Source organism: Somniosus microcephalus, chromosome 4, assembly GCF_052327205.1.
Source record: "Somniosus microcephalus isolate GS21.2 chromosome 4, FLI_Smic_1.0, whole genome shotgun sequence".
In the NCBI taxonomy this organism is placed as follows: domain Eukaryota; kingdom Metazoa; phylum Chordata; class Chondrichthyes; order Squaliformes; family Somniosidae; genus Somniosus; species Somniosus microcephalus.
In genome coordinates this window covers 241,583,038-241,606,839 of record NC_140990.1, presented here as the reverse complement: position 1 = coordinate 241,606,839, position 23,802 = coordinate 241,583,038, and the positions used below count along the sequence as shown (strand labels likewise).

Below are 23,802 nucleotides of genomic sequence, written 5' to 3'. Positions count from 1 at the left end.
TCAACTATTCCAACACTCTCCTGGTTGGTCTCCCATTCTCCACTGTCCATGGACTTCAACTCATCCAAATCTCTGCTGAAACTCTGCTGCCTGTATCCTATTTCATAACAAGTCCAGCTCACCCATTAGTCCTGTGCTCAAAGTCTCCAATTTAAAATTCTCATTCTGTTATTTAATTTATTTAATTCATCCCTATCTCTGTAACCTCCTCCAACCCTGCCTCGCCCCCTGGGGCCCCTCAACCCCAAGCATTCCTCAGACTCTGGCCTCTTGTGCATCCTCCCCTCCATTCACCCAATCATCAACGGCCGTACCTTCAGTTGCCTCGGCCCCAAATTCTGGCATTTTCTTCCTATACCGCTAAGCCTCTCCACTTCCTTCTGCTCCTTTTAGACCCACTTTAAAAACCACATCTTTGACAAACCTTTTGCTCAACTCTCCTAACATATCCTTCTATGGCTCTGCGTCCATTTTTGTCTGATTATGCACTGTGAAGCACCTTGGGCTGTTTTTCTGTTTTAAAGGTGCTTTGTAGTAGCAAGTAGTTGTTATTGCTCATGTACATACCATTAACATAAAGTGTCACAGAACTTCGATTCTTTCCAGCAACAAAGGTGTATTCTCCAGAATCAGAAACGCTTGTTTCAGTTATGGTCATACGATGTACCCGTCTTTGGATTATATATCTGTATCTTTCTTCAACCTGAAAGTTGATCTCAATTCCATCCTTGAGCCACTGAGCCTCAACATCATCTTCATTGACTTCAAATTCAACTACGGCTCGCTTTTTCTCAATGATCTAATTACAGAAAATTATTCTTTTGTTAAAATAATGTATGGAAAGTGTAAAATAAATGGTTCTCTGTTCTGCTTTGTTTCTAATTACTATATTGTTACTTATGGTGTTTGATAACTGTAAAAGTTATTGGTTCTAAATTTTAAAAAAGGAATACATTGTACCTGAATATCTGTATGAACAGGCTTTGAAATCAAAATGTGTCGCGCTTCCACGTACAAATTAGCAGTAGAAATATTTCCACCTGCTACTGCTGCATACTGGCCAGCATCAGACATTTTTGTAACAGGAATGGTGAGACGATGGATAAATTTGTCATTATGAATCTTAATTCTGCAAAAAAGCAATTTAAGTGAAATTGTATATTTAGCTTTCTGTAACATATTCAGCACATAAAACTAAATTTTTCAAATGTTGTGTAGATCAGATACTGACCTGTCAGAGGGCTGGACCTCCTCACCATCCTTCATCCATTGTATTGTAATGTTAGGTTCTGAAACTTCACATTCAAAGGTGGCTTTCCGCTTCTCAGTGATTTTGATATCTTTGATGTGTTTCCTAAATTCAATGCGCCGAGCTGTAGAAGGAAATATGCTGATTATATACTGTAGAGATTATGTTAAACATGCAATTTTAAAGTTATCTATGTTACCAAAACAGAAGCACAAACAAATGATTTCAGTCATTACCATCCACATATAAAGTTGCTGCAGATGCTGCTGATCCAGCAACAAAACTGTACTCTGCTGCATCACCAAAGTGAATATTTCGAATTGCAAGCATGTGTGTTGATCGCTTGGTCTTTATTTGGGTTCTCTCAGTTGATTTGATTTCTTTGCCATTCTTGAGCCACTTGTAAGTAATACCTTCATAATTCACTGTTACTTCAAAGGTAATTGTATCTTTCTCTTGTGCATTCATGTCCTTTAGCATAGATGTTATTAAAATTGCTAAAGAAAGAAAACCATAGTTTAGCTGCAGAGTAACAACAGTCAATGTATACATTCTAATCATTATTAAATGTTTGGTATTTAGTTTTATAACCCACCTAATGTTTTCACCTGTAATTATGTGAGTTTAACTTTAAACAGTGGGTATATGAATAAGGAAGTCTTACGTTTTACTGTCAGAGTAGCAGACACTTTGTCATTTCCACAGATGAAAGTATACTCTGCAGAGTCCTCATGGCTTGTGTTCATTATAATCAGCTGGTGGAGTTTGCCTTGCACAACTATTTTGAACTTGTCACTCATTTCTATTTCCACACCATTTTTTAACCATGTGGCTGGGACATTGAAATGAGACACATCACACTGAAAGGTTGCAGTTTTTGTCTCTGGAACTTCAATGTTCTTCATAGTCTTGGTGATGTGTACAGCTTTAACAAATAAATTAAAAAATTAGAATCCATAAAATAGGGTCATTTCTTTTGGGATGATGGAATTTTTGATTTTATATTTAAATTGCTGTTTTGTAATGTATTATCACTAACAGAATATATAATTATGCACTCACATTCCACATAAAGTTTTGCTTTGCATTCAAGTTGTCCGATGATGGCTGAATACTCGCCAACTTGTGCTGGGGTGATATCCTCCAATACTAGTTTGTGAACTTTCCTTTCTGAAATTACTTTACACTTGTTACTTGTCTTAAGTTCCACATTGTTGAACATCCATTTTATTGGCACATTGTCATGTGACACACTCAGTTCAAAAGTAGCAGTGGCATTTTCCATGGCAGTGATATCCTTTGGTTTCTTGACTACTTTGATAACTAATAACGTAAAACCAAAGCATTGTTTTAAGTTCTGCCCATTCAAATAAACATTTTAGATGACACAATAATAGTTAATGAGAGATTAAAGATATAAACGCATTTTCATTTTAATAACTTCAGCTATACAATTTAAAAAGCAATGTGCCATTTAATTTATAATTAACAAATATGAACATAATAATTCATTAGTGCATAATGTTTTATTCTTTTTAATATATTATTTTTAATCCATTTATTTACACAATAGTTTATTCAGGCCTTCACATTTTGTTAAGTGTTGAGCTGATACTCAAATTATATTAAGCTATGTCAATAGGTCATCCTGTATGCCAAAATAATATACATTTTTTTAACTCAACTAGACAATATATTAATATTTGTTTGGCAGCTCTGCAAGCCTGCACAGTGTTCCTATAAAAATATTTAAAATTCATAATACAAGAATACATTTGTACTTATTAGCATGGTTAAAACAGTTTCAGAATTGTATAAGAAATTATAACCTACAGTAATTGCTTTTTTAATAAATTGTATTGTTAAGCAATAAAAAAATACAAATTTCACTACTTACCTTCCACGTGAAGTCTGGCATTAGCTGACACTCTGCCAAGTTTGAAGCTGTACACAGATTCATCCAGAACTGCACACTTCTTAATTTTAAGAGTGTGTACGACTCCATCTACGACAATCTCATACTTGTCACTTGGTTTGAGTTCTTCCCCATTTTTAATCCACACGGCACCGGTCACATCAGCGTGTGTAAGTTCCAAGGTAAAGGCTGCATCATGGGTTTCTGTGACAGTCTGATTCTTCAAGGTCTTCTTTATCTTGACAGCTTTATGAAGACAATTTTTGAAAAATTAATTATTTACAATGCAACTTCAATTATCCATTGTCCCAATATCCACCTCATCATCAATTACCTGAAAGAAGGGGCGAGTACAATTTCTCAGCAGTACTAAACTCTTTTGCAAGATCAAGTGGTACAGTGCAATTGATTCATCGCCTAATCTGCCTGGTTACTCCTTCATGCTGTACCATAGATTGTTATTCAGGTGTTTTAGAACAATATCGTCAAACTCAGGCACATTGCACAGAACTCACAGAGCAAGATTGTCATTTCTTTACAAGCACCAGTTGATGTCACATTTATATTTTTTCACCTTGGTGTAGAGTAATGGGGCTAAGTATTTATATTAGTGCCATAATTTACTCCTGAAAGAAGTTGTTCTTAATACTAAAATAATCCCATTAATTTAAATTTTCAATATTAAGAGAGTTCTAATCAACCCTGGAGAGAAGTATATAATATAATGGGGAGTATTAAACTACCTTCTATGCTTCCAATAATCATCATTAAAAAGCAACAACATTTTATTTTCTGAAACTCTTTCATACCTATTCCTCGGGGAACAGTAAAATGCTCAGTTTTTCCATGTGCAAAAGACCCAATAAGATATAAGTAAGCTCCAAAAGTCATTCAAATGAAAGTAATAAACTGGCTTCTACGCTTTTCCCTAGTGCATTCTGTTATAGAACTATTTTGAGAGTATTTTTTATTAAAATAAAAGTTTTGCAAAATAAAATTGTGCACTGGGAATAAAGGATACCCAATACATTTACTCATAAGGTAGTAGTTTACAACATACTTCCAAATTATTAGGTTTTCCTAACTCACAGAACCAACTGGATATTCAACTGTTGATCTAATCTCTGTTGCTCTGTGTAATATATAAATGTTAGGATACTCTCCTTTATTAATGTGTAATAAATTCCAGTATCATCTTTTGTCAAATTATGTGATTCAATCATGGGAGACCAAGGGCGCGAAATTCGGTTACGCCCCGCTTGGGGGCTGTAACCGAGTTAAGGCCGGATATTTAGCGCCCGGTGCGGAAGTACCGCCCCGGCCGCTAAATTTGGCTTACCGCCCCGCACAGGAAGTGGAGCGCAATCTCAGTTAAAGGGGAGGGCCGCTGCATGATGGCAACCAGGGCCACGCCACGGAGGGCCGACCTGGAGGTCCGGCAAAAAGAAAATGGCAGCACGGGTCGCGGCCAAATCACCCCTTTAACTACCACCCCGCGAGAGGAGGTCGGCCCGGCTCGCGAGGCTGGCGCTGACATTGCCTTTGGCAGCCTCGCGGGGTGTAGCCGAATTTCTGCCACGGGGCGGTAAGGGGCCACGGCGGGGCGCTAAGGGGTCGCCGCATATGGCGATGATGTCATCACCGGCACGCAGCGGCCCGGGGCGCTACAAATGGGGGTGTAGTCCTATTGGGTAACGCCTCAGCAACGCCCCGCCGAATTTCTCAGGAGGTGCTTTTTTGCCCCCTTTCCCGCCCCCCCCCCCCCCACGTGATAAGACCTTTGCACCCTGTTAGCGCCCCCTGGGAGGTGCTAACGGCAGGCGCAAAGGAGCCGAATTTCTAGCCCTCTAAGTCTACAATGAAGGACATCCCCACAGGCATGAATACAGAAAATAGTCAGTGGAAGCTGGTAATAAAATGTGCAGAATAACTCATTTTCAAGTGTGTTCTAAGGCAGATAGATATAAATTCCCAGTTTATAACATCATGTCAATCCCTCAATGTGTTAGTGCTTTGAAACACACTAGCCTAGAAATTTGGTATCGTCCATTTTTGGGCGCCTTACCCACAGAGTGCTAACAGCACAAATGTGGAGGTCAGAGGAGTGTCAGATTTTGGTCCTCGGACCTCATTTTTATGTCGATGGCGCTGCAGTAGGAGCCTGCGCTGGTTGAAGCTCCAATTTCCAGGTAAGTCTTGGGTTGCATTGCATGGGTCTGGAGGAGGAACGGGTGGGCCTCGGATCAGAGGGCTGTCAGGGGTCAGGTAAGAAGATCGGGGGGGGGGGGGCGGAGGGCCTGCAGTATTGTTGGGGGGGAATCGGAGGGCTGTCAGAGGTCCAGCAAGAAGATCGGGGGGGCCTGTAGTTTTGTTGGGGGGTCGGCATTGCTGTCAGGGGGGATCGGAGGGCTGTCGGGGGTCGGGTAAGAAGATCGGGGGACCTGCAGTATTGTGGGGGGGGGGGGGGGTTAACGGAACTGATGTTGAGGAGGGCGAGGAGGTCAGGGTCAGAGGAAGATCGGGGGACCTGCAGTATTGTTAGGAGGTTGGCGTTGCTGTCGGGGAGGTGGTGGGGGGGGGGAGGTGCGTGTGGCTAGGAGGTCGGGGCCAGTGTCGCGGGGGATGCGACTTAGAGGTCAGAGTCGGGAGGGAGATCAGAGATCTCGGGACTGGTGGTGATAATGGTAAGTAGTTACCTTTTTTAATTCCGTGCTGTTTAACATTGTTTTTTCCGGGGGTAAACAGCACTGGCTGCCTCAGACACAAACCAAATTTGCAAGAGGGAGCAGAAGCAGGCGTTATGCCCCTTATTTGAATATGTTAATGACCTAACTCCTTCTTCAGACATGGGTAAACGACGCCTCTTGTTTGGCCCTTACCAAAATGGCGTCCAGCGCGGACCGCACAAGAAATGTGCTTGCATGGCGCGGATGCCATTTCAGACTCAAATTGGGCACTATAGAGCCGAATTTGTAGGCCACTGTGTGTTATCTGATGCAAATTAGATCATTTCTTTTTCAAATTTTAACTATTAATCAGCTCTAATTTTTTATTAGTGTATTTATGTTCTTATAATAGCAGTCAAAGGAAAAAAAAATTCTATTAAAAGCTAAATAATATGACATTTGCATTTTATAATTTCTATTTATAGTAATTTATTAATTATAGATGAAACATGAATGGTCACGATCTCCATTCTACAGCTAAGTGTCTAAATATGAATGTGTTTTGTTTTTTGATACTGACCTTCAACCTTCAGCTTAGCAGAGGTCATGGAGGTTGCAACTTGGTATGAGTATTCAGCTGCATCTTCTGACTTACTGATCTCAATAATGAGACGCCTAGTAACTCCATCTACTTCACTTTGGATAATATTACTGAAGTGTATTCGTTTGCCATCCTTCAACCATATTCCCTCAGAGAGTGCATTAGCAACTTCACATTCAAAGATAGCTTGCTGTGATTCAGCCACAGTTTGGTCCTTAAGAGGTTTGCTGATGGCACCACCTATAGGTGTACAAAAATACTGGAATGAAGCAAAACAAAGAAAACCAAACCTCAACTCCTAACACTTAACTATATATGTATGCACACACACTGATGCTATAGTGCCTTGTTATAAATTTTAACTAATAGTGTCTCTGATCCTGAATAGAAGATGATCTTAAAGGAAACGGACATCCTCAATGAATGTGAACATGGCATATTATCCCTCCTCACCCTTCTCCACAGCATTTAATATTAATGACGACAACATCTTTCTCAATTACCTTTCATCCGTCAACTAGCTCTGTGAGACAACCCTTGCTTGGTTCCATTTTTTCCTATCTAAATGCAGCAATGTATCTCCAGTAATGGCTTCTCCTCCCTCTTCCACAAAGTCATTTCTGGGATTGCCAAACATCTATCATTGATCCCTTCCTCTTCCTTAACTACGGGCTGCTCCTCAGTGACATCAGCTTGCTTCTACCTCTCCACTACTCCTAATCTGTCTCCGTGTTGTCAGAGTACTTATCTGACATCAAGTCTTGGACGAGCCACAATTTCCTGCAGCTCACATTGAGAAAAACAAAACCACCGCCACAAACTCTGCAGTTTTGCCACTGATTCTATTCCCCTCTCCAGTCACACTCTCAGGTTCAGCCAGACTATTCACAATCTTGGCACTTTATTTAACCCTGCAGTAAACTTTAACCCAATATCATATTCAACATCAAGACCAATTACTCCCACCTCCACAACACTGCTTGCCTCTCCCCATATCTCAGCCAACTCTCCTGGCTAGGTTTCCGTCCTCTACCTTCCAGAAACTCCAACTTGTGAAAACTGTTGCTGCCCACATCCTGTCTCACTTTCCCATCAATCCTGTCCCTACAATGGCTTCCCAACTCACATTGAATTTAAAATCCTTATCACTGCCTACAAATCCCTCCATGACTTCAGTCCAACCTATCTCTAGACCTACATTCATGAGGGTTCCATGAGTGTTCAAAAATCAAAGATAGGTAATCATTATGATATTTTTAGAAAAAAAATAAGGGGAGTACTTTGAAAACAGAAAATATTTCCCATAGGCTTTCCTTCGTCTTTCAACCTCAACAGGAAAAATTACTTTTGGGTGCTCATGTGTTTGTTCCAATAAATAAAAATCAATAATTGTTACTGTTTTTGGCACAGTATTCATTAGTACATTCATTGTTAGACAATAAAAGATACTGAAAAATCTGCTCCACTGACAACAATAATATTGGTGGAATAACTGTTTAGGTCGAGAAATATAAAAGAATAATTAATTAGATTGTCCTGAAAATTGAGTTATTAAAAATAACATTGTGAAATAAAGTTTTATATTAAAGTACGTTTGACTGACTTATTACAGAAGCAATGGTTATTGTGTTATTAGATGAATTTGTTTTATTTTCTAAGGGTAAGACTATAGTCCGGTGTAAAGCTTATTAAAAGCTAAATATGTTTTTTTATATTGTGTAAAATAGAAGTTCAAATTTTGGAGAGGAATATATAATGCCAATTGTTCAGAGAAGGGGAGATAGGAAAGGAGGAAAATGTAGGATTATATGCAGGACTGGAATTGGGTGCTCAAGAAATAACAAAACAGTGGTAGGAGTATTTAAAAGAATTTTTAAAATGATGTAGTTTAATAGTACGTGAAACAGGAAATACAAAAGGTGATTTCAGGGATTGCAAGCTGTCTGCACTTCAGAATTTGAGGAAAGAAGTTAGCGGTGGTGAAGGGAGTGTGGGCTGAAATGTACTTCAATATCAGCTGCAAATGAATTTTAAAAAGTCATGGACTTGATTACTTAGGTAAGGAGAAAGTGTGGAGAGCACTGAGGTGGAATGTGGGAAATGGGTAGTGAGATTAGGACAGTGGGTGTCCAGATTTTGTAAGCGAGTTTGTTGGCACTTCAGCTCTTCTATTATGGGAATGATTTGTGGCTTGGTCAGGGAGAAAAGAAAGAATGACAGACTTGCATTTATATAGCCCCTTTCACGACCTCAGCATGTCCCAAAGCACTTTACAGCCAATTAAGTACTTTTAAATGTAGTCACTGTTATAATGTAGGAAACGCGGTAGCCAATGTGTGCACAGCAAGCTCCCATAATGACTAGATAATCTATTTTTGTGATGTTGACTGAGGAATAAATATTATCCAGGATGCCGGGAAAAAATCCTCTGCTCTTCGAAATAGTGCTATGGGATCTTTTACCTGAGAGAGCAGATGGGGCCTCGGTTTAACATCTCATCCGAAAGACGGCATCTGTGACAGTGCAGCATTCCTTCAATACTGCACTGGGGTGTCAGCTTAGATTTTTGTGTTCAAGTCTCTGGAGTGGGACTTGAACCAACAACCTTCTGATTCAGAGATGAGTGCTACCAACTGAGCCACAGCTGACACAAGTGATGACAGAGAATGGGAGCTGCTGCAGGCTGCCATAATAGGGGATTGAATGTGTGTTCACCCTTGTGAAATGGTGAGGCCAGTAGTGGAAATGGAAGCCAGATGGGTAACAGATAAAGTGAAAAAAATAAAGTTGTTTCTAAATGATAGGAAGTAAGAATTTATATGTAAGATATATGCGGAAAATTGAAAGTGTAATCAATCGAGGGAATTCATGGTTGCAAGAAGGAAGGCAGACATGCTCTCAGTGTGGACAGAGAAAGAAACTACAGTACCAGGCTTCTCAAGGGGAGCGGAGGTATCTGAAGAAAAGGATTAATGAAGATATTGAAAGGAACCAAACACAATTAAATTAAGGTTAAGCATACGATTGCAAAATATGTAATTTTTAATGTTCTTATGTTAGAAATTCTATTTTGAGTGCTGGATATTTGAGTTTATGAGAAAGAAAAATAACAAATGATTTTTTTTTTTAAACATCTTGAGCGATTTAGTTTATTGTTTTGATGGGTAGATTTTGCTTAATTCTCATAATTAGAGTTGTGATTTGCTTTTTTTATTTCAACAAATCAAAATGTGCGACACCAAATACTATAGACACATGAAATGTGACTGTGATGCTTAGTGTACTTGTGCATTCAGACCATTTTTATAATAATAGTGATGCTAGCAATAGATGGAAAATGCACATTTAGTTAAATATGAGCTTGAAATTTATTTTTTAAGAGGTATCATGATTTTTACTGTAAACAAATAGAAAAAACTACTATATTCTATATTGTGTAATCAACATAATATCATTTAATTTCTTCATACCTGAAACTGTAAGGTTTGCTTTTGATGTCTTTTCACCAGCCAAAAATATATATTCTCCTTCCTCGTCTTTCATTATGTTCAGTAGGGTCAATCTGTAAATTTTGCCCTTTACTTCCACCTTGTATTTGGTACCTGTTTTGAGCTCTTGGTTTCTAAATTCCCATACTACATCAATCCCAGTATGAGACAACTCTGCTTCAAAAGTAATATTCTGAGTCTCTGTGCACGTCATATTTTTAAGTCCTCTAATAATCTGAATTCCTGCAAGAAAAGATACACATCCAAGCATCAGAAACCAAATGCTCAACAAACAAAAATACAAGTTCCTTAAACAAGTTCATAATAATTGGGCACATACTTTCAATTGATAGGTTGCAGCTTGTTTCAGTTTTGCCAATGACAAGTTTGTAGCATCCTTCATCTGAGGCAAATGACCTGCTGATTACCAAACGCTGTTTAGCCCCTTTTGCAACAGAATGTATCCTGTCACCAAACTGAATCGGTTGGTCATTGAAGTACCATTTCACAGAAGTAATATGTGCAACTGAGACTTTGCACTCTAAAACTGCCTTTGTTCCCTCAACAGCTGTAAGGTCTTTAAGAGGGATCACAATATCGATAGCTGGAAAGTAAATGAAATGTGGCTGTCATTTTTTGAAAATGCCTGGATATGCCTTACAACTGAATGAAAAGCTATAAAGTTAAAACGTTAAAAAAAAAAAAAAAATAACACTTACACTGTACAGTTAAACGTCCAGATGTTAAGAGGTCAAAATCAGTGGCAAGAAATGAATATTTGCCAGCATCTTCTTTAGTTGCATCCTCAATCAGCAACATATGTGATGTTTTGTCTATAACAATGTGAACACGTTCATTAGCCTGGATTTCTTGGCCATCCTTCTTCCAGACACCTTCAACATTTTCTTGAGAGAATTTTACTTCAAGTTGGGCAATATCGCCTTCACAAATAGTCTGGTCTCCAAGATCCTGAAGGATTGTCACAGCACGTGCTACAAATAACAAAGATGACTTTAGTCAATAAAGTATATACTGTATTAGAAATTACAAGATGAATTAATTAGTGCCATTTTACATACAAAATTAACTTACGCTTCATCTTCAGATTGCAACTTGTCTTTTTGCCATGTACAACAAAACTGTATCTACCCTGGTCTTCCTTGACAACATCCTTAACTGTCAGAGTGTGGCGACCACGGCGAGAGGAAATGTAGTACTTGCTGCCAGAATGGATCTCGGTATCTCCTTTGTACCATTTTCCTTCAGCATCGTCACTTGAAATGGCACATTCTAATTCACCTGAGAATAACTCCGGTACTTCTAAGTCTGCAAGCTCTTGAGTGAATTCAAGAACAGCCCCTATGTGCACAGAAAAAAATGCTGAACTTTAAGCCACCACATCATTGCAGTATTTCATACATTTACTCACATAATGCAATTAAAAAGTAAATTCACCAATCCAACGCTCTCAGTAGGAAGCTGTGTATGAAGGATCATGGGTCAGAGCTGGGCTACAATCCATCATCCCTTTGAATGGGGCTCACTGCAGGGAATGTGGGATCAGTGAACCTATCCATAAGTCAACAACAACAACATGCATTTATATAGCACCTTTAACATAGTAAAACGTCCCAAGGCACTTCACAGGGAGGTTATCAGACAAAATTTGACACCAAGCTACATAAGGAGATATTAGGACAGGTGACCAAAGAGGTAGGTTTTAAGGAGTGTCTTAAAGGAGGACAAAGAGGTAGAGAGGCAGAATGGTTTAGGGAGGGAATTCCAATGCTTGGTGTCTAGACAGCTGAAGACACGGCCACCAATGGTGGAACGAAGGAAATCAGGAATGCACAAGTGGCCTGAATTGGTGGAATGCAGAGTTCTCGGCAGTTTGTAGGGGTGGAGGAGGTTACCGAGATAGGAAGGGGCGAGGACATGGAGGGATTTGAAGACAAGGATGAAAATTTCAAATTTGAGGCGTTGTTGGACAAGGATGATCGGAGAATGTGACTTGGTGCGAGTTAAGATACAGGCAGCAGAGTTTTGGATAGGCTCAAGTTTACACAGGTTGGAAGTTGGGTGGCTGGCTAGGAGAGCATTGGACTGGTCGAGTCTGGATATAGGATTCAGCAGGAAAGTCTGAAGCAGGGGTGGAGAAGGGCGTTATTACGGAGGTGGAAGTAGGCAGTCTTGTTGATGGAAGTGATATGGGGTCGGAAGTTCAGCTCAGGGTCAAATAGGATGCTGAGATTGTGAACAGTCTGGTTCAGGTTCAGACTGTGGCCAGGGAGGGGAATGGAATCGGTGGCGAGGGAACGGAATTTGTGGTGGGGCCAAAGACAATGGCTTCAGTCATATTTAATTGGAGGACATTTCTGCTCATCAAACACTGGATATTGGACAAATCATATGCAGTGGAGGGGGTCAAGAGAGGTGGTGGTGAGGAAGAGCTGGGTATTGTCAGTGTAAATGTGGAATCTGCTGTTGTGTTTCGGATAAGAGTCTTTTCAAATACTAGTAAAACAACCATCAATGCTTTCTCCAGAAGCAGGCAGCAGAATAATTCTCTATTTGCCTTCACATGTGATTACTTAGTCTGTGGTATATTATAATGAAAGTAGGCAAAAACAAATCAGAAAAATGTAGTTAATGCACATTAATTATGGAATTTCCATCATTGCTCGTTACTTTTTATTTTATAACTTAATAAAACCCTATAGATACTATGGTGAAAAGTGTTGATATTCAATCAGAACAAGATAATATTTAATAGTAGTAAGTTAACCACTGTGCTGAATAATCAACTCTAATCTCTATCACACTTTGTATACTGTCTATTGTGATACAGTAATTACCTTATTGTTTCACTGCCCAAGCATTTTTCTTACCTTCAACAATAAGTTTAGCTGTTGATTTTATAGAAGAATCTTCAACAAGAGCACAAGTATATTCTGTAGCATCATTCATATTAATTGTCAATACAGACAGGAAATGAGCTTTCCGGTCAGAATGCATTCGGTATTTGTCGCCAGAGAAAATCTGCACATCATTCTTAAACCACTGTACTTTTATAAATGGTTCTGACAATTCACATTCGAAAGTTGCCATGGTGTCTTTTTCTTTTGCATTGACATCATGCAACGCTTCAGAAAATGTAATCACTTGCTTGGCTGAAAAGCAATGGAAAAAAAAAATGAAAAAGAAAGTGCCAGGTGACAAATTTAAAAAAAATGAATCTAGCATTCAGTACACAAAGTTAAATACCTTGTACAAGCAGGAAAGCATGGCTTGAGATTTCTCCGACAACATTGATAGCTTTCACCATTATACTGGCAGAATCTTCAGGTACAACATCTCTAATCACAAGTTCACAAACATTGTCTTCAGGCCAGTACCAGTAGATTCGTTCAGTTTTTTCAAGCTTTACACCATTCTTAAACCATTGGCATTCAGGGTCCGGCTTGCCCACCACTCTAACACGGAAATGGCTCTCATCTCCACGAGCCACTGTCTGGCTCTGAATACGCTCCAAAATTTTGGGGGCCTCCATACTTGGTGATAACTGAATCTTATCTGGTTTAAAGGTTGGAATGGTGACAGTGCCTTCAGGAGGAGGTAGTTTCTTCTCCTCTTCAGGTACTTGTTTGGTCCAATGGAGAAGTTCTTCCTTTCTTTTTCTCAGCATTTCTTCATAAGCTTCATCCTTTCTACGTGATTTGAGTTCAACTGCTGTAATAGCTTCATAATAACCTTCTTCCTTTCTACGTTTAAACTTGCTACGTAGTTCTTCAGTCTCCTCTGTTAGTTTTTCATGAACAATTCTATCAGCCTTTTTAAGCTTCACCACTTCTTTGGTTGCAGCTTCTGTTGGTTTTTCTACCTTAATGACTTCAAAGAATGGCTTGGCTGGTTCTGATGGGCCAGTTTCAACTTTTTGTTCAGGGGCTCGCCGCAAGATAGACCTGAAATCTTCTCTTTCTGTTATTTCTAGCTTCACTGTGTGCTCCACAACCCCCTCAGGATTTTCTGCAGTAACTTTGACATTACCTGAATCATATGATTTGCAGTCAACAATTTCCAGGTAATATATACCATCATACCGTAGTCTAAACCGTTTGCTCTTGCGAATAAGTTGCCCATTAAGATACCAGTTGACTTTTGGTTGAGGATAGCCGATGACACGACACCGATAGCGTGCTGTTTCACCTTCCAGCACTCTTGCTGGTTCTGGGAACAAAACTATTTCAGGCTTTGTCTTCTCTTTTATCAGCTCTTCTGAAAGACCTATAAGTGCACCTTCATGAGCTATTCTTTCAAGTTCTTCAATTCGCTGCATTCCCCTTCTGCCTTCAGGTAACTGAGATTCTTCAACAAGGCTCTTTTCATCTTTTACAATGAGAGTAGCTGATGTCTGATCAGCACCATACTTGTTTGTAGCTCTACAGGTGATGATGCCGCTGTCCCGGGGATATGCTACTTCGAAGTCAAGACTACAATATCCAAATTCATTGACCATGCGAAGTCTATTGGCTGCAGCAAGAGGCTTACCATCATGCAACCACTCAACAACCATTGTTGGGTCACCAATTGGTGTTAGTCTGCATTCAAAGTGTGCTGGCCCAAAACATTTGAGCCTCACAGAACTAGTCTTCTTTTTGAAATGGGGTTTCTGTTGTTTTTCTTTATCATACAAATCACCTTCCTCCCACTGTTCCTGGCCATAACGTAGATGGAGGGGTTCTAGCTCGGGAGCTGATATCTCCTTAGCTTTATATGTTCCCTTTGGAATGACTAACCTTCTTTCTGGTTCAGGTTCAGCAAATTCAAGTTCAACATTGACTTTACATCTTGTTGTGTCACGACCTGCTTTATTGATGGCAGTTGCAGTATACCAGGCAGCATCATAGCTTGCTGCAGAATCAATTTTAAGTGCACCTTCTCCCTTAGTACCTTCAATTCTAAAACACAAGTAAGTAGAAATTACAATACAACAAATACTACAAACATTCATGAACATATTATCACTAACATTTATTAAAATTGTAATGTACTTACTTAATGTGAGGATACTTGTGTTGGGCAATAATATCACTATTTTTCAGCCATACAATATCAGGGTTTGGGTTTCCAACAGCTTTTACCGCCATTGCAACAGGGGCACCCTCTTTAACACTGACATTTTTCAATTTTTCCACAAACTGTGGTCTCAATAAATGTTCTTTAGCTGTAAAGAAAATAATGAATTTTTAAATATTGCTGCTCAAAAATATACATACGCAATAACATACATACACTTTAAGTGTACTTAAAAAATGAATTTTAGCAATTTGAGTGGCATGGTAGTGCAATACATTGGTGTTCCAATGTGTTCTGGCATGCGTCATGTGCTGGCTCACAGTATGATTTAATGTGGCGGTCTGAGGCTTACTTCATGTTCCATCCACGGAGCCTTGTTAACCAAAGGTATTAAGGGATATGAGGCAAAGCCACGGATATGGAGTTAGGTCACAGATCAGCCATGATCCCATTGAATGGTGGAAGAGGCTTGAGGGGCTAAATGGCCTACTCCCGTTCCTATGTTCCCAACCATACACCAACTAGCATCTAGTGCACATGGAGCTTACAGGCAAAGTGGCACAAGGCTAAGCAAGGCCACATTTTTTATTGTAATAAAGTCTGGTCCCATACTGCAGTTGGACCACCTGCACAGCACTTCAGTCACTCACTGTGTGCTACAAATGAGCACGGGAAGGGAAAGTCTGTCAAAATGTTAACATTTAAAAAAATCTGGTTGGCCACTAGGGCAACCCAGCATAAATCCTGCTCAACCTTTGGGCCTTAAAAGACTGATTTTCATCTTCTGCAATGCTCCTTCAACACGAACAGGTCCTTCCTTCTTGAGTTGCTGGCACTGGAAATCCTACTGCTGCATCTCGGTACTTTCCCAGTGCATTCTAAACAATGCACATGGAGCAAAATATAAATATTGCAATGAGCTGACCTCACATTGTGGGGTAAGCTCAGCTCAATTGTGGGCAGGTGCACAGGACACACTGGGCAGTGGTCCTGGTGCTGCTCATTATTAATCTCTATGGCTGGAATTTTCTCCTAAAGAACGGGTAGGTTTGGAGCGTGGGGGCAGTTAAATTGTTAAAAATGGGATTCCTGACCTGATCCCGCCTCCAACTCACCCACTTTCGGTTTTAATGAAAGCAGGATGGGAGTGGGCAACTAACCCATTCCTAGGGAGCGGAATGTCAATTTAAGTATTATAATTAAGCCTCTTTTTTCACCTCCATTTTGAATTTAACTGTATGTGGACGGGCTTCACACAATTCGTGAAAACCAGCAGTTAAACCGAGGCAGGGGCTGCTGCATCCAGGAGGTAATTGGCTTTCTAACTACCTCCTGGATCCAGGGTCCCTGCCTAACCCATCCCCCAAGTTCGGAGACCCTACCACGAGGCCGCCGATCATCTCCGCCAGGCCTCCCCCCCCCACCCCACCGATGATGCTGAGGCTGGCCACAATCCTCTGGTGGTCGGCCCCAATCCTCTCTCTCCCCCCCCCCCCCCCACCCCGCCGATGCTCCAGACGATCCCCTCGCCCTGTTGACCCCCGATCCCCGACTATCCCACCACCCCAGACCGACCCCTCGCTCCCTCTCTGCATCTGCAGGCCTACCTGCCCACAGCCAGCCTCTCAATCTGGCTGGCTGCGGGTGGGAAACCGAGGCCTCACATGCAAATCAGGCCCTGCCGTTAAAGTCGGCCTCCCGGGACCCCCACCCCCAACCCCAACCCCAACCCGCCTACCTGGTGAAAATTCTGGCCTATGTGTCTATTACAATAAACACAGAAACAATAAAAAACACATTTCTTGCAGCAAGCTAGCTAGCTAATTATACACTTGAATTTTTCATTCATTAAGTAGACAATAAAGTATATGGTACCTTCTACAGCTAGTGTCATAGAAACAGAGCTTTTGCCAGCTCTGTTTTGTGCTACAACAGTCCATTCACCAGAATCAATTGGCAGAGCAGGAACAATGATCAGCGACTGAATTCCATCTTCCTTTACCACAATTTTGTGAGTGTAGTCATTCACAATTTGACGTCCTGTAACACAAATGGATATTAAGTTAACTACCTCATTTCCCCATATTATTTGCATACACTGACATGACAAAATATAATTCTTACCATTGTGGAACCATAATGTCTCAGGCATGGGTCTGCCAACAACTTTTAGGTCAAATCTAGCTGTCTGTCCCTCAGAACACTTAAATGATGTAGGTTTCAGAACAAAAACAGGTTTGTACAGTCTCTCTAGTTGAGTCTCATCTGTGTCTTCTAGTCTACGTGCTGGTGAACGACTTGGAGATCGAGGAGACACAGAACTAAAGAAAGGAAAAAAGGATTTAACATTATAATTTCTATTTTGAAATCACTAGCTAATTAATTTTGAAATTTTCTGAATGCTACAGAATGTGAAGCACAATATATGAAATCAATACAAAGTAGATAGTGTCTAATAAATAGTACCGCATTCTCCTCATTATTTCTGTTGTTGGTAAATAAGTATGGCCTGCTAGAGCACCAATAGCTTCAATATACAGCTTTCCAGAGCAAATAGCATTTCCCTTGATGTTGCTGGCAAACACTGTGTAGATGCCCTCATCCTCTGGCAAAACTGTAGAAATACGCAGATTGGCTCTGCCATCCTGAGAAATCTCCATCTGGTAGTGATCCCCATGTTTCAGACGTTTACCATCTTTGAACCATACAATCTATGAAAATATAAAATGTATACCACCAAGGTGCATTGGATCATTTCAAAATTGTAATCTCCCAAAGGAAAAGTTTATAAAAGCATTTTAAGTTGTACTAAACACATTTTCATATCTTCACATTAACTCCTACATCTAATTACAAACAAATTTATCTCAAACATGGTACATTTGGTTTCTAATGCAAAAAATGTTTACCTTGGGCAATGGGTAACCAGATACTTTACAATGGAAAGTAACACCCATTCCATCAAGAACTCTATAACTTTTCACTGTTGAATCAAATCCTGGTTCAACAGATTCATCTTCAGGAATATCTAACACCATTTCTTCACCATCTTCCTCAAGAAGTTCTTCCAAAGTAATCCTGATGATTCGGTATTCAATTTCTTTGATAAGTCTTTCTTCAAATGAAGAAATGTGATATTCCTGAAAAAGCAAACAAATTATTTTTAGCTGACGATAAGCAATAGACTAAAATATTGACAACCAAACAATGCCTAAAATAGGAGTTGCTTAACCGACACCTAAATAAATACATAAAAATAGCCATAGCACATAAACATAAATGATGTTGTGAAACCATTTAAATTGACTGATATGATAGAAAGGGAATGCAGTAGATATAATGGCCCCGATTTTCGGCTTGTGTGGGGAATGGTCGGATTTCCCCGAATGTGGGGTTTCTGACACACATAAAAAAGTGTCAGCCAGCTCCACGCAATTTTCCCTCAAGTGGCCAATTAATTCCCAGCATGTGGGAAGCCTTGCTAATTGTCCAATTCGAGTCAGAAATCCCCACAGTATGATGTCGTCATTCGTGGTACTTTCAAGGTCCATATCAAGCACTGCATCCTCTGAAGGCTTCCAAACGAACCATACAGGATGGCAGAGGAGCCTGCAGCAGCTGTGGCCAGTGCCAGACCCCGAGCTGCCTCCAAATTCGACGAGGCTTCACTGCAGGCATTATTGGATGTGGTTAGGGCCCACAGGGAGGTCCTCTTCCCTAGGTCAGGGAGGAAGAGGCCTCCCACTGAGACCAATGCTGCATGGATGCAGGTGTCAGCAGATGCCAACTCGCTGGGAGTCACCAAAAGAACCTTGGCATTACATCTCTATCTCCTTCCTTTACTCCCCCACAGTACCATCCAGAGCCCCCGTCCTCACTGTGGAGGAGGAAGAGGCTGTGCAGCCAGACTCCTCAGAGGAAACTCCAACCTCTGAGGGCGCAGCGCCAGCAGAAGTAAGTGCACCCAGCACCAGCGCAGACACTCACACCTCGGGGGGACCTTCGGGACATAGAGTAGTGTTGTCACCTGGTGTTTCACAGCTCACAAGTGAGCCTCAGCAGATTCTGGAGACAGGGACAGCAGTGGAGAGTCCTCGTCGGAGGGCGCAGGACTCTGCCAGCTCAGCTCAGCTGCGCTGCATGTCGACCCTCTGCCTCTGGGTCCATCCGCAAGAGAAGAGGTGATGGATCTCCATGCACAGATGCAGGAGTCTCTGGCAGGTTTTGTCTCCAGGGTCGCTGCGAGTGTGGAGCGAATGGAGGAGTCCATAGCGACCACGAGCAGAGCCTTTGTGGAGTCATTGGCGCATGAACGCATCACCATGGAAAGGTTGGCAACCTCCATGCAGGAGATAACTCGCCAGGGTACGGAAAACATGGTGAGTGCTCATAAGAGAATGACATCTCTTGAGGAGCGTTGGCTATCTGTTGAACAGAGAAACCAGATCTTCATGGAAGTCCTTCTGAGTAGGACTGCCAGTGCAGATAGGGGTCCCACTGGCCCCCTAAAGCGCAGCAAGGTGCTCTCAAGCCACTTCCAAGCGCTGGCCCCTTTTGGCTGTGCAGCTTCAGGTGAGTGAGCAGCAGCCTGGTGCTCCTGGTGCTCATCCTGCTGTTCCTGGTTCTGCTGCTGCCGCCTCTGCTGTTGGAGATCCTCTAATGCCAGGAAGGGAAGGTACCAAAGGCCTCCCATGCTTCTGGCAGATGCCTCCGTTGAGGGGGCGCTGAGTTAGGGTGGTGAAAGGGGCTTCCCAGGAGCTCACACTGGAGAAGTGTGTGAGGCTCCAACTTTCTACAGCTGCTCCTAAGGCTTCAAAAAGTTCCCCCAAGCCTTGACCAACAAGGTCCTGCAGCCTGCAAATGCTGCCTATTTAAATCTCTTCAGCCCTCAGCGACCTGCTGCTGCAAGCAAGCAAGCCAGCTGTTTTCACGCCAGCTCTCATCGGCGGGGTTCCCCGCAGGCGTGTTTCATGTGGGGAAAGTCCCAAAGTCGCAATGGCCCCGGAAAATCTTCCTTAACAAGGTGATCATTGGTGATTAGTGCTCCGACGAGCAGTCCCGCCAGCGGCGGCCGGGACTGAAGCGGGTGACGGAGAAACGGCGGTCCGAAAGTCGGACGGGGCGGGGAATCAGGCGGGGGGGGGGGTCCCGACCCGCTTTTCCGCGATTTTCGGACCCCGGCCGCATGAAAAGCCGCCCGACGGCTGCCAGAAAATCGGGAATGTATATAGATTTTCAGAAATATTTTGCTAAAGGTCTCACAAGAAACTTATTTGGAAAATTAAAGCATGTGGTAAAAGAGGAAATTTAGTAGCATGAATAGAAAGCTGGTTGACAAATAGGAAACAGAGTTAGCGTAAATGCGTGTTTCTTGGATGGAGAAGAGTTGGAAGTGGTAACCCCAGGGATCAGTGCTGCATCCATTTTTGTTCTCGGTATATATAGATGATTTGGAATTTCCTAACTACACAAAAGTAGCAGGTTTTGAAAAGAGTGAAGAGGAGTGTAAAAGACTTCAGAAAAATAAGAAAGGTTAGCAGAATGGGCAGACTGGTGGTAGATACAATTTACTGTGGAGTAGTGTAAGGTAATACATTTTGGGAGGAAAAACAATGCGGTTAATTTTAATTTTAATTTTCCCTGGATCACTAGACCAGTAACATAACCACTGTGCTACTATTCCCGGTGCAGGAGGGATGGGATCAAGGAGATGTTTGGTAGTGGAGCGGTTTATCTTTTCTCTCCAGGATGAACCTGGCGTAGTGAGTGGTTCTGGCAGAGGTGAATGAGGTCTTGTGGTGGAGATTGATGTAGTCCAGCCAGATCTGGTGATGGATGGCTAAGCCATTTATACACCACATACGCTCAAGTCTGCACCTCTTGAGGGAGCGAAGATGGGGGCTATACCAGGAGGAATGACTGGAATCGGAGATTTCAAAGATTTTGCTGGTGCAGTTGAGGGAGTGGTTGAGCAAATCAAAAGTTTCAGAATTATCATGGCAGATGAAGGGCCAAAGGCTAGGCAGTTGCGAGTTTGAAAGTGCAGTAGTAAGTGACCCAGTTGCACAAAACCACTACGACAAAGTATAATAAGAATAAAACTGGACAAACCAGCAGTATCGACCTAGGCATTTGATTCGGACACGACAAAGGCACACCCAGCCCAGTCGACGCTGTAAAGTCCTCCTCCTGAGTTGTGCCAAAATTGGGAGAACTGTCCCACAGACTAGTCAAGCAACAGCCTGACACGGTCATACTCACAGAATCCTAGCTTTCAGCCAACGACCCAGACTTTTCCATCACCATCCCTGGGTGGCGGCACAGTGGTATACAGTTGGGAGGGAGTGGCCTCAACACTGAATCCGGGCCCGATGAAGTCTCATGACATCAGGACAAACATGGGAAAGAAACCGCCTGCTGATTACCACCTACTGCCCTCCCTCAGCTGATGAATCAGTACTCCTCCATGTTGAACACCACTTGGAAGAATTACTGAGGGCAGCAAGGGCACAGAATGTAATCTGGGGGCCTTCACCTAGAGTAGCTCGGTAGCACCACTACCGACCGTACTGGCTGAGTCCTGAAGGACATAGCTCCCAGACTGGGCTTGCGGCAGGTGGCGAGAGAACAACACGAGGGAAAAACTTACTTGACCTTATCTTCACCAATCTACGTGTTGCAGATGCATCAGTCCATGACAATATTGGTAAGCGTGAACACTACCACTGTGCTAAATAGGATAGATTCGGAACAGGTCTAGCAGCTGAAAACTGGACATCCATGAGGTGCTGTGGGCCATCAGCGGCGGCAGAATTGTATTCCACCACAATAGGTAAGCTCATGGCCCAGCATATCCCTCACTCTACCATTACCATCAAGCCAGGGGACCAACCCTGGTTCAAGGAGGAGGTTTTTTTTATTCGTTCCTGGGATGTGGGCATTGCTGGCAAGGCCAGCATTTATTGCGCAACCCTAATTGCCCGTGAGAAGGTGGCGTTGAGCTGCCTTCTTGCACCGCTGCAGTCTGTGCGGTGAAGGTACTCCCATCTGTGCTGCTAGAGAGGGATTTTCAGGATTTGACCCAGCGACGATGAAGGAATGGCGATATATTTCCAAGTCAGGATGGTGTGTGACTTGGAGGGGAACTTTGAGGAGGTGGTGTTTCCATGCAACTGCTGCCCTTGTCCTTCTAGGTGGAAGAGGTCGAGGGTTTGGGAAGTGCTGTTGAAGAAGCCTTGGCGAGTTGCTGCTGTACATCTTAAAGATGGTACACACTGCAGCCACGGTGCACCAGTGGTGTAGGGAGTGAATGTTTAAGGTGGTGGATGGGTTGCCAATCAAGCAGGCTGCTTTGTCCTGGATGGTGTCGAGCTTCTTGCGTGTTGTTGGAGCTGCACTCATCCAGACAAGTGGAGAGTATTCCATCACACTCCTGACTTGTGCCTTGTAGATGGTGGAAAGACTTTGGGGAGTCAGGAGATGAGGCACTCGCCACAGAATACCCAGCTTCTGACCTACTCTTGTAGCCACAGTATTTATGTGGCTGGTCCAGTTAAGCTTCTGGTCAATGGTGTCACCCTGGATGTTAATGATAGGGGAGTCCGTGAGGGTTATGCCATTGAATGTCAAGGGGCGGTGGTTAGTCTCTCACTTGTTGGAGATAGTCATTGCGTGGCACAAATATTACTTGCCACTTATCAGCCGAAGCGTGAATGTCATCCAGATCTTGCTGCATGCGGGAATGGACTGCTTCTTTATCTGAGGAGTTGTGAATGGAACTGAACACTCTGCAATCATCAGCGAACATCCCCACTTCTGACCTTATGTTGAAGGGGAGGTCATTGATGAAGCAGCTGAAGATGGTTGGGCCTAGGACACTGTCCTGAGGAACTCCTGCAGCGATGTCCTGAGGCTGAGATGATTGACCGCCAAGAACCACAACCATCTTCCTTTGTGCTAGGTATGAGTCCAACCAGTGGAGAATTCTCCCCCTGATTCCCATTGGCTTCAATTTTACTAGGGCTCCTTGATGCCACACTCAGTCAAATGCTGCCTTGATGCTACAGGCAGTCACTCTCACCTCACCTCTGGAATTCAGCTCTTTTGCTGTAGAAGAGCATGCCAGGAGCAGCATGAGGTGGCAACCTGGTGAAGCTGCAACACAGGACTGCATGCATGCTGAACAGTGGAAGCAGCATGCTATAGACTGAGCTTAGCAATCCCACAACCAATGGATCAGATCAAAGCTCTGCAGTCCTGCCACATACAGTCATGAATGATGTGGACAATTAAACAACTAACAGGAGGAAGAGGCTCCATGAACATCCCAATCCTCAATGATGGCGGAGCCCAGCACGCAAGTGCAAAAGACAAGGATGAAGTGCCTGCAACCATCTTCAGCCAGAATTGCCAAGTGGATGGTCCATCTCGGCCTCCTCCTGAGGTCCCACCATCACAGAAGTCAGTCGTCAGCCAATTCGATTCACTCCACGTGATATCAAGAAATGGCTGAGCGCACTGGATACAGCGAAGGCTATGGGCCCCGACACCATTCCAACTGCAGTGTTGAAGACTTGTGCTTCAGGTCTAGCCGCGCCTCTAACCAAGCTATTCCAGTAAAGCTACAACACTGTCATCTACCTGACAAAGTGGAAAATGGCCCAGGCATGTCCTGTCCACAAAAAGCAGGACAAATCCAATCCGGACAATTACTGCCCCATCAGTCTACTCTCAATCATCAGCAAAGTGATGTAAGGGTTCGGTGACAGTGCTATCAAGCGGCACTTGCTTACCAATAACCTGCTCAC

At 42.5% G+C, this 23,802-nt stretch overlaps 1 protein-coding gene across 48 annotated transcripts in view; it reads right to left on the bottom strand.

The window, feature by feature from the left end:
* Positions 1 to 23,802, bottom strand: part of LOC147120302 (titin-like) — a 359,546-nt gene that overhangs the window by 312,795 nt on the left and 22,949 nt on the right. For all 48 annotated transcript variants that reach the window (XM_085986008.1, XM_085986052.1, XM_085986054.1 and 45 more), the window contains 19 exons: positions 17,905 to 18,135; positions 17,462 to 17,706; positions 17,120 to 17,316; positions 16,871 to 17,035; positions 14,975 to 15,143; positions 13,184 to 14,877; positions 12,808 to 13,089; positions 11,012 to 11,278; positions 10,639 to 10,911; positions 10,260 to 10,523; positions 9,902 to 10,162; positions 6,411 to 6,671; positions 3,147 to 3,410; positions 2,312 to 2,572; positions 1,914 to 2,174; positions 1,486 to 1,746; positions 1,232 to 1,373; positions 961 to 1,129; positions 568 to 799 (listed from right to left, as the gene is read on the bottom strand). In XM_085986008.1, coding sequence (XP_085842134.1) covers positions 568 to 799; positions 961 to 1,129; positions 1,232 to 1,373; positions 1,486 to 1,746; positions 1,914 to 2,174; positions 2,312 to 2,572; positions 3,147 to 3,410; positions 6,411 to 6,671; positions 9,902 to 10,162; positions 10,260 to 10,523; positions 10,639 to 10,911; positions 11,012 to 11,278; positions 12,808 to 13,089; positions 13,184 to 14,877; positions 14,975 to 15,143; positions 16,871 to 17,035; positions 17,120 to 17,316; positions 17,462 to 17,706; positions 17,905 to 18,135 — 5,899 coding nt within the window. The remainder of the gene's footprint in view (positions 1 to 567; positions 800 to 960; positions 1,130 to 1,231; positions 1,374 to 1,485; positions 1,747 to 1,913; positions 2,175 to 2,311; positions 2,573 to 3,146; positions 3,411 to 6,410; positions 6,672 to 9,901; positions 10,163 to 10,259; positions 10,524 to 10,638; positions 10,912 to 11,011; positions 11,279 to 12,807; positions 13,090 to 13,183; positions 14,878 to 14,974; positions 15,144 to 16,870; positions 17,036 to 17,119; positions 17,317 to 17,461; positions 17,707 to 17,904; positions 18,136 to 23,802) is intronic.